General features: G+C 40.2%; 1 protein-coding gene across 2 annotated transcripts in view; it reads left to right on the top strand.

Moving 5' to 3' along the window:
• Nucleotides 1–1,616: 1,616 nt before the first annotated feature.
• The window catches only part of GIPC1 (GIPC PDZ domain containing family member 1), a 55,540-nt gene continuing 40,619 nt past the window's right edge, over nucleotides 1,617–16,537 (top strand). Inside the window, exons 1-3 of one of the 2 annotated variants that reach the window (XM_070739604.1) lie at nucleotides 1,617–1,867; nucleotides 13,694–14,016; nucleotides 14,530–14,715. In XM_070739604.1, the coding sequence (XP_070595705.1) occupies nucleotides 13,744–14,016; nucleotides 14,530–14,715 (459 nt within the window). In that variant the 5' untranslated portion in view covers nucleotides 1,617–1,867; nucleotides 13,694–13,743. Of the gene's footprint in view, nucleotides 1,868–1,898; nucleotides 2,138–13,693; nucleotides 14,017–14,529; nucleotides 14,716–16,537 lie in introns of those variants that run through there. The other variant, XM_070739605.1, reaches the window with a different exon arrangement.

The raw sequence follows: 16,537 nt of genomic DNA, 5'->3' as shown, positions 1-16,537 counted from the left end.
AAACTTGCAACTCTGAATATACGTACTTTCCTCCCTCCCACCCCAATATCTTCATATGAACTTGGGAGATGCTCCCAGATGCTTTCTCAAATTACAGCACACTACATTCCTGCCCAGGACTCAGATTTCTTATACCTGATTGTTGTCTTGGTTGCGGCTTTCTCCTGTTCCTCAATGTTATTCTTTCTGTCCATTACACATATGTATTTCTTCATTTGGAGCATTTTTATTACACTCTTTAATTCAATAGTTTCCCAGTAATAAGAACCCTGCTCAAGGCCAACTCCTTACAGATGCGGAAAACTGGGCGATGACCTGGCACAACATTGGAAACATGGTGAAGTACCAACTGATAATGTAATCATTAGGAAAATCTTAGAATGCTCAGACTTAGATAAACTGACAATACAATTACTGTAAACCAGAAAGAGGATTCAGAATACTTTGAAGTTTGGAATTTGTTCTATATATGTTCTGTGGTTGGAAAGGAAGAATAAAAAGAAGAAAGATGATATATAAATGTGTGTGTGTGTATATAGTTAAAGAATGAACATAGGATTTTGTAAGTTTGATTGTAAAGGATACATATATTTACTAATAAATAAATATTGTAAAGGAAATACAGTTTATATAAATGTTATATGCATGAAAATTTAATGTTAAGGGAAGTACAGTTTATATGAATGACATGTAAATGAAAATTTAATGTTAAGACAATTTACTGTAGACACGTAAACAGAGGTTGATATGTATACTGCTCAAAAAATAAAGGGGACACTCAAATAACCCAGCCTAGATCTGAATGAATGAAATACTGTATTCTCATTGAATACAGTATTTCATTTGCACAACTATTCCACTTGCACAACAGCATGTGAAATTGACTGTCAATCAGTGATGCTTCCTAAGTGAACAGTTTGATTTCACAGAAGTTTGATTGACTTGGAGTTATATTTTGTTGTTTAAGTGTTTATATGTTTGTCTGTATTTCAATTTTTAAGGCATAAACTTAATAAAAATTATTTTAAAAATTACATAAATGAGCGCTGATTATCCCCCCCCCGACTGTTTTAGTTTGTCGTCTTTTCGTATTATTTTTCTCGCTATTTTGTAAACTGCTCACGATCTAGAAGATGGGACGGCCTATGTATGAAATTTAAACCTAAAAAAAATAGAAGAGGGAAAGGCGTGATGTTTCTTGTGTTGCGTTCTGCGTCACGAGAGACCCTAAAAAACACAGTTCAACAGTTCAAAAAAACTGGGCTCCTACAGAAAGTGACATGAAATTGCTGCATTTACGCAGCTTTCCCGTCCCACCACAACCTATAGAACCAGGTACCGACCAGGCGTCCTCCTTTGGCTACCTGCTTTTCCCCGGCTCGCCCTTCTGCTCTGTCATGAGTGCTCTGTGTTGGCTGTAATTAAGCCACCGAAAAGCTACGCTAGCACAAACCGCAAACTGGACCTCGTGACGATATTTCCCTAGGGCGAGACATCACCACCACCCCCTATGGTTTTTCCCTAAATAGTACTTTCCGTCGTCCCCTTTTTTCCAAGGTGGTACATCCCGTTCTCTGTCCCCACGCCTTAATCCGCTCCATTCACAGCACCTTGACGAAGGGGGAGGGAAGAGGCTTGTTGGAGGAGGAGGAGGGAAGGAGGGGGGGAAGCTGCCATAAAAAACCCAGGAATGTTCCGGCTCTCTATGAGAGCGAGCTCGTTGATTAGCCAAGGGAAAAAAGCGATGCGCTCCTCAATTGGTTGGGAGGCGGTGGTTTAAGTCCCGCCCCCTCTTGAGGGACAGGCAAGGCGGTGTCGGGCTGTAGTTCGGCCGAGGGACGGGCCCGTGGAAGAAACGGACGGGGGGGTAAGAAAAAAGGGGAAGGGAGGCGGATGGTTCCGCGGAGAACTTCGAGAGCGGGAGGGGTTTCGAGGCACGAAAGTAGGCTGGGGGAGGGGGGGGGGGCAAAAGCCGGGAGAAGGAACCGAGCGTCCGCGAGCATCCTTGGCTCTTTCCCTATAACCTCCCCGTCCTCCTCCCACTCCACCCCCCCCCCAGCCCGCGCCGCAAGCTTCCTGCGTGTTTGCACAGGTCGAAAACCCGGCCGGGGTTGCTTGGATACAGAATCCGATTGAGGTGCGATACGCCCGCCGGCGAATCTTGTTGGGACAAACTTGTCGGGGGGGGGGGGGGAGGCGAGAAAAACCCGGGAATTCGGAGATCCGCTTGAATGGAAGTTGTTAGAAAGGTTGTCGGGTGTTTTTTCCCCTGCACTTTTAAAAGTTTCTTTTTCTCACACTTTTAAAACGTGTGAATTTACACCCCGGGCTCTCACTGTATTTTATCCCTATCTGTGACTTCCGTATAAATAAAGTGGGAGCCCGAGGTGTAAATTCCGAGCAGATGTTTACTGCCCTCGGATTACAAGCATCGAGTTAAAAGGGGGGGGGTGTCTCTTAATTAAGATGAATTAATTAATCTGTATTAACCCTTAATTGGGGCTGCTTTAAATGTTAGGGAATGGGTCTGTTCAGCTTTTGCTCTTCCTCATACTTTTGGGCACTGGCGAGTAACCTCTCTGTCCTCACTGATGGGAGGATTAGCTTTGGGATTGACCTTCGTTGTTCCTTTAATTGTAGTGTAAGTATAAGAGGTAACTTGCTCGCTACACCCAAACGCTGAGTAGAGGAGGAAACTGACTTTCCTGTCCTCCCTAAGAAACCGGGAACAGAAAAAAACAAACGTTGTGTGATTTGGGTTAATTTTTCTCATGTGTTGTTCTGCAACAGCTTTCCAAATTGTTGAAAATGTCCATTTCTCTTATTTATGGGTTATCCTCCTTTCACTGAATTTGGGTTGTATTTGTTAAGGCAGTGTTTCCCAACCTTAGCAATTTGAAGATATTTGGACTTCAACTCCCAGAATTCCCCAGCCAGCAAATGCTGCCTGGGGAATTCTGGGAGATGAAGGCCAGATATCTTCAAGTTGCCAAGGTTGGGAAACACTGTGTTAAGGTGACTTGCTGATCATAACAAGGATTCCCTCTTTCTTATAATTATGTTGTTTTGGGAACTTGAATAATGCATGTAACCTAGTAGCCATTAATCAGGAGTCCATGCTTTTATTTTACATTTCATTTCATGAAATTAAGGCAAGCTAACTATTATGTTACCAAGGTACTAGCCCCATAGTTGTGACTTCAGATTTCCGTAGGTATAGTTTGGCCAGTATCTTGCTGGATTTGGATCTGACCCAACAGTGGTCAGATCCAGCCTGTAGGCAAAACTACACATTAGCTGGGAATTGAGTTGTGATTCCATGTTTTTAAACTCTGCCTGTAGACTGTAGAGGAATATGTCGGTGTTTCAGAATCCTTTCTGACTGGAGCAGGATGTAAGACTTAGTAAGTAAATAAATACACCAATACAGTAAAGGGAAACTAACAATTGAATATGAAAGGATTAGCCTTCTACATCTTGAACAATCACTTGGCTTTTAAAATACCAAGTTCATTATCTGTTTGCCAGAAAATCATGCAAATATCCAAAATTATTTCTGGAAGATTTCCAATAAAGATTTGATAAGGCTTCCAGTAGTTATGGGGTAACCTTGGCAGCATTCTGCCAAATGCTTCTTTTTTTTCCCTTCCCTTCTCCTGTCATCAGTTTTTAACTATATCTTTAATGTTCTTTTCTATTTGTCATCATTCCAAATTCTTTGAAATTTCCAAGACTTTGAAGTCAGCAGAATATTTATCAAAGATGTGTCTATCATATTAATAACATTCTAATAAATGTGAGTCTTTTATAACACATTTAAAGGTTATGACCTTTAAAGCCCTTCATGGACCAGAATATCTCCGAGACCGCATCCTGCCGCACGAATCCCAGCGACCGATTAGGTCCCACAGAGTGGGCCTTCTCTGGGTCCCGTCAACTAAACAATGTCGGTTGGCGGGCCCCAGGGTAAGAGCCTTCTCTGTGGCGGCACCGGCCCTCTGGAACCAACTCCCCCCAGAGATTAGAACTGCCCCTACTCTTCCTGCCTTCCGTAAACTTAAAACCCACCTTTGCCGTCAGGCATGGGGGAACTGAAACATCTCCCCCTGGGCATGTTTAATTTATATATGGTATGCTTGTGTGTATGTCTGTTAGTATATGGGGTCTGTTTTAAATCTTTAAATATTTTTAAATTTGTCAAATTATTTATGATTTGTTTCCACGTGTTGTGAGCCGCCCCGAGTCTTCGGAGAGGGGCGGCATACAAATCTAAGTAATAAATAAATAATCTAAGTAATAAATATATTATATGCTGTATATTACTTTATAGCATGTATTATAGCTATAATGCTCCTAATGAGCTCTCTGTGCAATGCAAATGTGTACAAGGTAGCCCATCTTTTCTTTATTTTCCCATGCAATGTCTATTTGCTTGTCATGAGGAGGTCATTCACTATTAGTCCCTCTGAGTCAAAAAAGTATAGCTACTCTAGCCAGGGATATTGTGTGTTATCTTTTCTCTGATAATTCATGGAGCAACAGTTTGGCATGAGCTCAGTTGAGATTTAGCCATCATTTTTAATATTTGTTTTTAAGTAAAATAAAAATAGTTGAAATCCCGAAAGGGGTTTGGTTTTTTTGGTATTTTGCATCATAATATGTTGCCATAGCTAAGACCTTTGCTCACATATGTATTAATGACCCGGGTAGGATAAAGTCACAGCCATAATGTTCTTATCGTATTAGAGAGAATGACAAGGCTAACTAGGCTGCAGTTCTCCTGATAAGGAGTTGAATAGTAATTATAGAAGAGACTGAATATAATAAAGAAAAAAAGATTTTTGTATTTCCTTAAATATTCTGCCTAAATAGTTTAAAATATTACTATTTTTTTATTTTGTACTTAATACATAGAAGTTAATTTTTAAAATGATATATTACTGCTAATATTATTGCACATTTACAATTCCTGCATATTAATACAAAATGGTAATTTCTCTATTTTGTGTTTATTAATATGCATATGAATATAAATATGCATTTATATTGATGCAGTTTTATTAAGCTCGGTTATTTCTCTTTATTCCTTAAGGGTTAATTCAAATATAAGTCCTAAAGTCCTAAAACCTTGTTTATAAAATCTAAATGTTAGTAGTAACACTGGTCACAACAGATAGCAAAGTTACCAAGTTTCTAAAATAAGCATAATAAAATATCATATTTCAAAGAAAATATATGTTCAAGAACTTAAAAGGCCCTCCTAACCTAGAAGGAAAGGCTCTTGAATTTAGTGAGACATCTCCATGTAGGTAAAGATGCAGGAAAAGAATGCTGGGGGCAGACAAAATCCAAAGGTATCTATGACCAATAGACGGAGATGGCAGCAGAATGAATGTTTTAACATCAAATTGAATTGAGAAACGCGTATTGAAGCAGAGTGTTTTTAAGAGGAGAAAACAACATTTTTATTTAATATCTAAAATATGCATTAGTTGTTTAAAAAAGTGACGGGCATTATCTAGTGATTTTAAGCATACATAAGTGCACTGGTGTGCCTTTCGTCCCCTGTCCAATTGTCCCCTGTCCAATTGTCTTTCCTTTCTCTCACTTATCATATATATTTTCTTTCTTTCATATATCCTCTCCTCTAAGTTCACTTTACCCTTATATATATTACTACATGTCTATTTTTCTTCCTATGTATTTGTGTATTGGAAAAATGAATAAACTAATTAAATAAATAAATAAATAAATAAATAAAATAAGCAGGGGCTTGGCAAACTTCCTTTCAGTTGTTAATATATGTAAGGTAATTCCTATTTCAGGACAACAGTATTTGCCAGATGGATTTATTTGAGGCTTTAATTTAGTCAGAACTTAGAATTTGAGTGCTTATCCTAATTTGTTCATTACAGATAAATTTCTGCAGTATGGAATGTCAACAAGTCTGAATGAACAGCTTTACAAGTAGTTCATGAAAGAGTTCTTAATTTCTTTGATTTCCCAGAATTACATCTGCTCCAGGCAGCCTAAATCTTGAAATTCAGGACTGCTGTACAGAAGTTGAAGGCTGGAAGCGTAAATGTCTGCATTATGGGAGGAGGGGGGGATATGTCAACACACTATGTCTGCTGTCTACACCAATTAATTCAGCATTTTTGGAAATGTGACAAGAAAATAGTATTTCGAGTTAATTTAAAAAATGCATAAATTCCCATAGTTCTGTTGGATTCATTTCAGAGGATAGATGTTATGGACAGTTTTTAGAAATTGAAGCAAAGATTTAAATTTGGGGAGAGGATCTTGGATAAAATGGGCTTAAGATAATAATTTGGTTTACAGTATATACCTGAGTATAGGAAGGCAGTCAAGAATACTGTAAATACGAAATACTGTAATTATATCTAGGACCTGAAAATGGTTGGATGTGTTACAATATAGTGGAACAGGAAATATGAAATAAGACCAAATTTTATTGGATAAGGGTGATGTTATTTTGGGGTAAAAAAAGCAGTGCTTAGACTGTGCACTGCTTTGCCTTGTAACTTGGCCGAGTTCTTTATGTGGAACATAGTTTAGCTATGTTTCTTTGCTGTCCCACCCTCTAAGGAACTCCCTGAAGCCAGTTTCTCTGCTTTGAATCAACTTGCAAAGGTGTTCTCCACCCTGATTCAAGAATAGAGAGATTGGAGTGGGGCCTATTGTGGCACTTGCAATTCTCACTAATGGGGCCCCCAAAGCTTGCAGCCTTGCTATTTCTGGTGTCCTGGTAATTTCTCAACAACAGTAACTGCCTTTTAAGGAAGAAGTCATATATTTGGAACAAAAATGCGGTTTGCCTCTATTATGGTTGACTTTGATTCTACAGTATACTAAGGTATAATTTGTTTTCTATTTACAACTGCCAACACAAAACTTTGACTGTGTCTGACATTGTTTTAAACACTGGCTTATTGTATCTGGGGGTATTTACTTACGAGCTGTCTGGGGGTGGATTTAGTTGGTCTTTTCTCAAACTAAAGAGTAGAGATCTGGAGTCCTCAATTATTCCTTAGGAATTTTTGAAAGGCAGTCATTAAAGGAATCTGGTGAAATCAGGGAATGCTGGAAAACTTATTTTAGAAATTTGTGTTATGGGAATGATAGTGATACAGCAAATAATGATATTAAAATGAATGCTCTAAAAATTCTCAAGAAACGTTTTACAGAGTAAAATAGAGCTATGTGAAGCTTCCTTGACTATTTTAAAGGCTTAATGGATAAGCCTTTAAAGAAAGTTTATAATGATATTCGAGGGGTGCTGGTTGAGGCTGTGAATGAGCATATACTTTTTGTATGCAAAATAAAAGTTTTGGCTGAGAACTCAAGTTACTTTTACATGGGGCTACCTTTGAAGAGTGTTCAGAAACTACAAATTGTGCAAAATGCAGCCACATGAGCGGTCATGGGCCTTCCCAGGTATGCCCATGTTTCTCCAACACTCTGTGGACTGCACTGGCTGCCAATTGGTTTCCAGACACAATTCAAAGTGTTGGTTATGACCTATAAAACCCTTCATGGCATTGGACTAGATTACTTGCGGGACCACCTCCTGCGGCATGAATCCCAGCGACCGGTTAGATCTCACAGAATTGGCCTTCCCCAAGTCTCATCTACTAGACAATGTCATTTGGCGGGCCCTAGGGGAAGAGCCTTCTCTGTGGGAGCTCCGGCCTTCTGGTATCAGCTCCCCCCAGAGATTCGTACTGCCCCAACCCTCCTTACCTTCCGTATGCTCATCTATGCTATCAGGTTTGGGGCCATTAGATTCTAGCCCCCTAGCCAACAAATGATATGTACGTTGTTATTGACTGGGTATGATTGATTTTTAATAATGGGGATTTTAGATTAGATTCGTGGATTTATTAATTGGATTTAGGATTGTACTGCAGTGTTCTTTTTATATATTGTGAGACACCCCGAGTCCTTGGAAAGGGGTGGCATATAAACACAGTACAGTACAATACAACACAACACAACACAACACAATACAAATAAATGCTTGCAGCAACTGTCATCTTGTACGTTCCAATGAGGAATAGAAATATACAGCTGAAAATCAATACAGTGATACCTCGTCTTACGAACCTCTCTTCATATGAAATTTTCGTCATACGAACCCGGTGTTTAAGATTTTTTTGCCTCTTCTTCCGAACTATTTTCACCTTACGAACCTGCTGGGATGCCCCAAAGTGCTGGGAATCCCCGCCTCTGGACTTCCGTTGCCAGCTGAAGCGCCCATTCTTGCATTGCTGGGATTTCCTTCAGGTTCCCCTCGCTGGGATTCCCTTCATTTTTGCCGGCGCTGCTTTGAATCCCAGCGACAAACTCCTCCCTTCCAAACTGCATGGCCAAGTCTCTTTTTCCCCCCTTCCTTGGCTTCGGAGGCACTATAATAGCAGGATTTAAGGCAAGCAAAAGGGACAGATCCAGGAGGACAGGGGGGGGGGCGGTCATTTGGATGCTGGTGAGGGAGGAAGAGAAAGAAAGGAGGAGGGGGAGGAAGAGGAGGAAAAGAATCCCGTAACCAACCCCTGTACCCCCTCCTAAAGCCCCTTCCTTCCTTCCTTTCTTCCTCCCCCCCCCCAAGCTATGGCAATGCTGCTCTACAGCGCTCCAGAAGACAACCAGGGAAGAGCGATCACCTTCCCAGCCCAAGAGATGAGAAAGGTGTGGGGGAAATGAGCAGAGTGAGGTGGACAGAAACGGGAGGCAAAGACTCATGGAGCTCAAGAGAGGAGAAAGGTGTGGGGAAATTGAGCACAGTGGGGTGGACAAAAACAAGAGGCAAAGACTCATGGAGCTCAAGAAAGGCTCTTTTTGCCTTGCTTCGTTGGGACTGCCACCTCTTGCCACCTCTCACTGTCCCTCCCTCCACTTCATTCGCCTCAGCTTCGTCTGCCCGCTGCTTTTTTTTTTTAAAGCCTTAATGTTTTGGATTTTCCTAATGGGCTTGCACACATTATTCACTTTTACATTGATTTTATTTATTTATTTATTTATTGGATTTGTATGCCGCCCCTCTCCCTAGACTCGGGGCGGCTAACAACAGTGGTAAAAACAACATGCAACAATCCAATACTAAAACAGCTAAAAACCCTTATTTTAAAACCAATCATACATACAAACATACCATGCATAAATTGTAAAAGCCTAGGGGGAAAGAATATCTCAGTTCCCCCATGCCTGATGACAGAGGTGGGTTTTAAGAAGCTTACGAAAGGCAAGAAGGGTGGGGGCTATTGTAATCTCTGGGGGCAGTTGGTTCCAGAGGGCCGGGGCTGCCACAGAGAAGGCTCTTCCCCTGGGTCCCACCAAACGACATTGTTTAGTTGACGGCACCCGGAGAAGGCCCACTCTGTGGGACCTAACTGGTCGCTGGGATTCGTGCGGCAGAAGGCGGTCCCGGAGATAATTCCTATGGGAAACATTGTTTCATCTTACGAACTTTTCTTCTTACGAACCTCACGGAACGAAATAAGTTCGTAAGACAAGGTACCACTGTATATCAAAATCACGGTAATCTTTTCTCAAAGGAAGACTGAGTGAATAAATGCAAGTACAGTACTGGTAATACCTGAATGGTAAAACAAACAAATACCATGGATTAATTTGCATGCCCTGTGTAAGACATGCAAATACTGGCAGAAAGATTGTCGAAGTATGTGATCCGTTGTGAGGAATGAATGCTTGTCAGGGAAGAAAAGTGTCTGTCTCTGGGAATGTGCTCTTGAAGTTGGGTATTCAGAAGAAACATTACTAAACTGAATGCGGGATGGAATGTGTATAAATTTAGACGAGATGCGGTCAAGAATGAGGGATGAAAGGAGGAATGTGGACTGAATACGAAAGTGTATGGCTAAAAAGGAGGAAGTGCTTTGAAGTATTCATACAGAGAGGTTGAATAGCACTGGGTTAAAAGCAAATAATATATGAAAAAAGAAGTGCTGTTATCTAGAGGGAGTGTTGGTAATTTTAAAGAATAAAAAAGTGATCTATGTATAGAAATGATAGAAGCAACAGTAAAAAGTTATGTGGCATTAGCAATTGAGTTTGGCATGAACCAGTTTGAGCCATATTTCACTTTTATCTCATGTCTTTCAATTGCTACTCCTTTTCTTTTCTTATAATATTACTATGGAAGGGGAAAATGTGATGGCTACGTATGTATGTAAATGTACACGGTTTGGAACAGAGAGTAATATTAAATATAATCCCAAACTAAGATTTCAAGCAATGGCTTCTTATATAGCGAGTATAGAATTAAAGCGGCTACTTAAAAGTGAAAATGTAGTTCTGCATTGCTAGTCTGTTGAATTTTTCCATTGTTCTAAGGATCCTAGGTTGTGGTGCGGGAAGAGATAAAGGTATTAGTGCATAAGAATAGGTCTCCATGTTCAATCTGGTATTTTATTTTTTTCTCAGAGTCACTGGTTTGAGATGGGTGGCTATAGAAAATAAATCTAACAAGATGCAATCAATATCGTAGTTCAGGTATATCCTTTTGGGGTTTGTATTTGATTGTTCATGGTAACTAGCAACTGAATGTGTGAATGAACTATTGCAAAATATTTCATTTGTTGTATGGTATAGATGGAAGAACAATAGGGTGTGAATTGCACAATATATGTATGAATAAGACTGAAAAAACTTGGACACACCCACAACTGGCTTGACATCCCTCACTTAAGGAAATGTAACCTTTGACAATGAGTGAGGTGAAGACTTTATGGCATTAGGTCCAGGTTGATCTATCCCTGCGTGAGAATAATTACAAGATGTCATTTTTATTAGGTGATCAGCATTCATGTGGGAACCAGTCCAGGCTACAAGAAGCAGGCAAATTATCTTGTGATTAATTATCCAAAGGAGGAACTGTAATTCGCAGAAAAATACATGTGTTATATGTAACAAGTCCCAGATTAAGCTCCAGGAGATGCCAATAAAAAGGCTCAGCAAATAGTGGGATTTCTTTGCCTCAAATCCCAGAGGGCTACTGCCAATCACAGAAGATGCTGTGTAGGGTAATAAATACTCTGACCTACCATTATATATCACTCTGAGAACTCCTCCCTGTGAGTTTCATCCATATATTGTAATTGAGATGTTTCTAAAGTCCTCATCTCGGGTATTTTGCTTGTATTCTACAAATGAGGAAACTTTATTACTTAATGTCCAACTTCAATGTGCTTTCCTTCAAAGCATTTCTGTTTTTCAATTATGGTATTGTAGTTTTCTATAAGTGAAATGTAGTTCTTTCATATTTGTACTGAATGTAACTTGTAAAGAGAAATCATCTTCTGACACCTTGGCTGGTAGAGTTTTGTATTTTTCAATGTTAAACATATTTTAAGTGTAAACCATTCCTTTGCCATAGAACTATGGAACAAAAATGCCTATATGGCCTCTCACTAAATAGTGCACAGTTCAAGCCCCACTGGGACATTGTTTCAAAGATACTTCTTACCTAAACAGAGAAATAGAATGACCACATGTGGACAAAAAAGCAGTGGGAAGCAGGAGTGATTTCAGACTTCCTGCTGGTTTCCCCACTGAGTTTCCTTTTGGAAAGACATGTTTGGGCATATGTCCACTGGGCACCAGGATGAATTTATAATTCCGTGTGTGCAGTGGTGGGCTGCTACCTGGAACGCCTAATTGGGCTCATCTCCGCGGCTCTGGAGGTACTGTGAGTTCGAGCAGAATTATGCTTCTGCGCCTGTGCAGGTAGCAAAATCGCGCACGGAGACGCAGGTGCGGCTGTGTTCCGGTGAGGTTTTTTGCTCTGTGCCTCCATTCTGACTAGCAGCCCACCACTGCGTGTATCGTAGAAAACAATTAATCCTGTGACCAGTTGTATGTTATTTTTTGGTAAGAATAGTTTTCATTGATCATGATGAGAAGCTTCTGAAGAAGAATAGAAGAATATTTGTTCTTTTCTCTCTTGATTATGTCCTCCCTTCTGGAGTATTGACTGGCAAAATTTTGCTGTGAATTGACATACAAGTCTGTTGCATGGATCACCTGTGAATTTACTTGGCCTTACTTGATAATAATAATATAAATCTTTAAGTTCTTCATGTTCAACTTTCTGCCTTCCTGATTCAGGTTGCAAAAAGTATCCTAGGAACAATATTAAAATAAATATAAATAAATATAATAATAATAATAATAATAATAACAATAACAATAACAACAACAACAACAACAACAATAATAATAATAATAATAATAATAATAATATATTAGATTTGTATGCTGTCCCTCTCCGCAGACCCGGGGATATGCTGATGATACCCAGCTATTCATCTCCACACCCGTTGAATTAAATTTTCTGTCTTAATGTCCAGAATGTCTAGACTTTGGCATTTAGGACCATCTGATTCCTGGAATTTATGATCTCTTTGTTTTGAAGGGGTGTCACAGTCCCAGATAGACTCTTTGCGCAATCTGGGAGTCCATCTGGACTCATGACTCATTCCAGGAGCATGTGGAAGTCACAGCCAAGAGAGCTTTTGTGCAATTTTGTGTTGTGCGCCAATTATGCCTATTGCTGGACCATTTCTATTGTTGATCACTAATGCTTAGGTCAACTTCTGAATGGATTACTCTAATACTCTCTACATAAGAGCTGCCCTTGAAGAGCATCTGGAAGCTGCAGTTGGTGTGTAAGTGATTACGTGTGCTCCTTGTTTAGCACCCATCACACCTCTGTTGTGTGCAAACTGTATTGGTGGCAATGCAGGTGCGATTCAAAGTGCTGGTAATAGCCTATAAAACCATATATGGCTTGGACCAGGTTATTTGTGGAATCACTTTTCACTGGATATATTTACCCGTCCCATTAGATCTGATGGAAGAGGCATACACTGAGTCCTGTCTATAAAGGAATGTCAGGAAGAGAGCCTTTTCTGTCATGATTTTTAGATTATTTTTAATATTAGATTTGTTCACATTGTCTTTTTTAATTGTTGTTAGCCGCCCCGAGTCTTCGGAGAGGGGCGGCATACAAATCTAATAAATACAAATACAAATACAAAATGATACTCATCTTTGAAACATTGTACTCCAGAGATTAGATTAGCCTGGTCCTACTGGTTTTTTTAAAGGCCACAAAGAGATTGTGTTTGGAGATAAAGTGCGGGCCCTGGTCGGTGGTTATATTGAATGCTGTGAATGTGTCAAGCACAGGAAATCACATGTCCAGGCAGTACAATGCTCTCTACAAGAACCTGAACTACTAACACTCAAAGAAAATTGGCAGTAGTTAAGAGTCAACAGAATTCCAAGGTGGGCTGGATTTAGATCTCTTGTGGGCACAAAGGGACAAGGCTGATGGCACATTTTACCCCTCCCTCAGGCTCAGCCTGGTCATCTCCTGCAGAATGTTTTGTACCTTGGCTGATTATTGTACTGATTTTAATAGTTTTACCATGGCTGTATTTTTTTTCTTTGCATTTTTAAAATTGTTTTTGGTATTATAATTGCTGTGAGCCGTCCAGTCATTTAGGTAAGATAGATGGCTTTACATATTAAATTTTAAAAGCCTTTAAATAAATAAATATAAATATCAGATATATTTAATTTAAATATACTAAAGTAATAACTTTTTTAAAAATATCGACTGTAATTAATCTTATCTATTTCTCTTTAGATCCATATCTTGGCAGCTAATTCTTGCTAGTATTTGGACGCATTTCCCTCATGCCGCTTGGACTAGGCCGCCGGAAGAAGGCCCCCCCTTTGGTGGAAAATGAGGAGGCGGAGCCCATCCGCAGTAGCCTGGGTGGGATGGGGGTGGGTGGGATGGCAGCACTTCAGCCTGGGCTTCCCCCTCCACCGGCCAGCCTCCGTCCTCGACTTGTGTTCCACACCCAGCTAGCCCATGGAAGTCCCACTGGTCGGATTGAAGGCTTCACTAATGTCAAGGAACTGTACAACAAAATTGCAGAGGCCTTTAATATATCCTCAACTGAGGTAAGCACAGCTTTTGTATTACCCGCACACTCAGGTAGGTTTTATATAAGACCAGATCTGTGAGGAAATATTTTGGGTGAACTGAGGTGTTAATATATATGCTTCAGGTGTGAGTTCCTCCTGGTTCGGAGAACCGGTAGTGGGAATTTCTCCCCGCTCGCCGAACCACGAGCAATGGCCGGCTGGCCACGCACCCGAACCAGCTCTCTTAGCGGCTCCATAGGTGCCACCATCTTGTTTTTCGCTTCTGTGCTGAGTTTTCAGTACTGCGCAGGTGTGCAACGCACACGTGTCCACGGGTTGCAGGAGGAAGCGAGAACCCGCAGCGAAGTTAATCAGAACCCACCCCTGATCTGCTTGTATCCAGATACACATCTTGGAATCTAGATGATTGTTGGCAATCAAAGGTCTCTTGGCCCGTTATTGCTGGGATTGAGGGAACAGCTATTGCCTGTACCCTCATTATCTCCAAAGGTATCAGATTCTTATTGTACTTCCTTCATATCTTTCTAGGTGATGTTCTGCACTTTAAATACCCACAAAGTGGACATGGACAAATTATTGGGTGGTCAGATTGGTCTGGAAGACTTTATCTTCGCCCACATAAAGGGCCAGAGGAAAGAAGTGGAAGTGTTCAAATCTGAGGAGGCCCTGGGCCTGACTATCACAGACAATGGTGCTGGCTATGCATTCATCAAGGTATCTTTGAGGGGTGACATATAGTCTCCTACTGCATTATTGCTTTGCTCTTTGGGGTGGTAAGGTTCTAGATTATTCCTCTTTTTTTTGTTCTGTCCGCCAAAAACTATCAGCTCTGAAAGGCAAAGGTCTTCAAATGCTTATATTTTGGTGGCACCTAGAAATCCAATCTTATCTTTCCCCCCCCTTCTTTTTCATCTTTCCAAGAAAATGCTATTTTCCCCCCCAAATGAATAAAAAATGATGTGATGTCATAACACGACCTTTCATATATGATGTATTTACTAAAGGCATGTGAAATTATCTGCTCCTATTTTTTTTCAATGCTAAACAGAGATAAGTGGATCCTAAAAGTTTAAAGCAGCTTTTTCAATCTTGTGGCCTTTGAGATTTCATTCCAGAATTCCAAATAGCAGCTCCTAAATGCGATCCCCTTGTGAAATACTGGGCTGAAAAGTGTGGGTTTGTTTACTTTAAGGAAAAAATATTAAACATAGGATATAATGGGTGTTGGCCTCCCTGTACTTTGTATGGTGTAATAGCTTTATAAAGTGGGATGGATTTTTATTCTATTTATGGAAAAAATAGATTGAAGATTAGATTTCCAAAACATGATTTGCTTGGCATTGAAAACTGAATCATACATTTAACCTTATGAGCATAACTGAGAACAACAAATATCCTTTTTTAAAAGAAAGGCTTATCTATAATTTTGATAGATGCCAGAAGATAACTGTAGATATATCTGTTATGCAGGCTCATAGGATACACAGCCTATAAAAGTTGCTCGTAGGGTTATGATAATTAAGATGAATGACCCAGAGGGATGCAAGGCTAGATGCCATTAATCCTTTTTGCCCTTTTCTTGTTAAATTTTTATTATTAAAATCAACTATGAAGAATAAATTTCTTTTTCCATTTTCAGGGGGAAAAATTTCCTGTATACATCTGACAATTTGTCTGATTGTCAGATCCTGCACACATGGTCCTATATTGAAAGTAGATGAGATTAATCCTGTGAAAATTGGTCAGTGAAACATTTTGCAGGAACAATAGTTTTCTGCCACCATGTGTGTGTGTGTGTGTGTGTGTGTTCTACCACAGATCAGAGAAAGAAAGGAAAGGGATGACTCCCTGTCCATTTTGGATTCTGATCTTGCCCACCATCAGCATAAAGTTCCTGGCAAATGGCCTTTGAGAGTCTGCAGCTTTTGCTAGAACAAAGATCCCCCCACCATTTCCTGAATAGCGTTCATAGGGCTATGGCATGCCTTCAAGGAAGTTTGCTTGCTAAAGCCTTAATTCTGTTTGGAGCCTTACTGACTTTCTTTTCTTTTGGGGTGAGGAGGGGGACACATGCAAGAGCACAATTTTGTAATGCATATTCTGAACACAATTTCCTTTTTGCCATACAAAAATACAAAGAGGTCAATCCCATTATATCCAATATCGAACCTTAACAATGGATTTCAGGTTAGGTTGGACACATGCCTTAACCATTCTAGTTTAATTTGGTGGACCAACATCAGCAGATGACATGACTCCCGAAATCAACAGAGACTGTGGAAACTTCACTCTGGACTTCAAGCATCTTGTAGTGTGTGCCTCTCCATTCTTCTTCCATATTCTGGGTCCTTGGTTTCTGTTGTGGTTAGCTCTGGCCTAGCTCCTGCCCCAAGGACTGTGGATGTGGGGGAGACAACCACATTCCGCAGGCCTGTTTTGCTCCCGGTGGAATCTGCTGATGAAGGCTCCTCTGACCAAGAAGACATGAGTGACAGAGAGGAGGAGAGTGTGGCAGACAGCTCAGAAGGAGATCAAT

The sequence above is a fragment of the Erythrolamprus reginae genome, chromosome 2, assembly GCF_031021105.1.
Source record: "Erythrolamprus reginae isolate rEryReg1 chromosome 2, rEryReg1.hap1, whole genome shotgun sequence".
NCBI lineage: Eukaryota > Metazoa > Chordata > Lepidosauria > Squamata > Dipsadidae > Erythrolamprus > Erythrolamprus reginae.
This window is presented reverse-complemented; position numbering and strand designations above follow the sequence as displayed.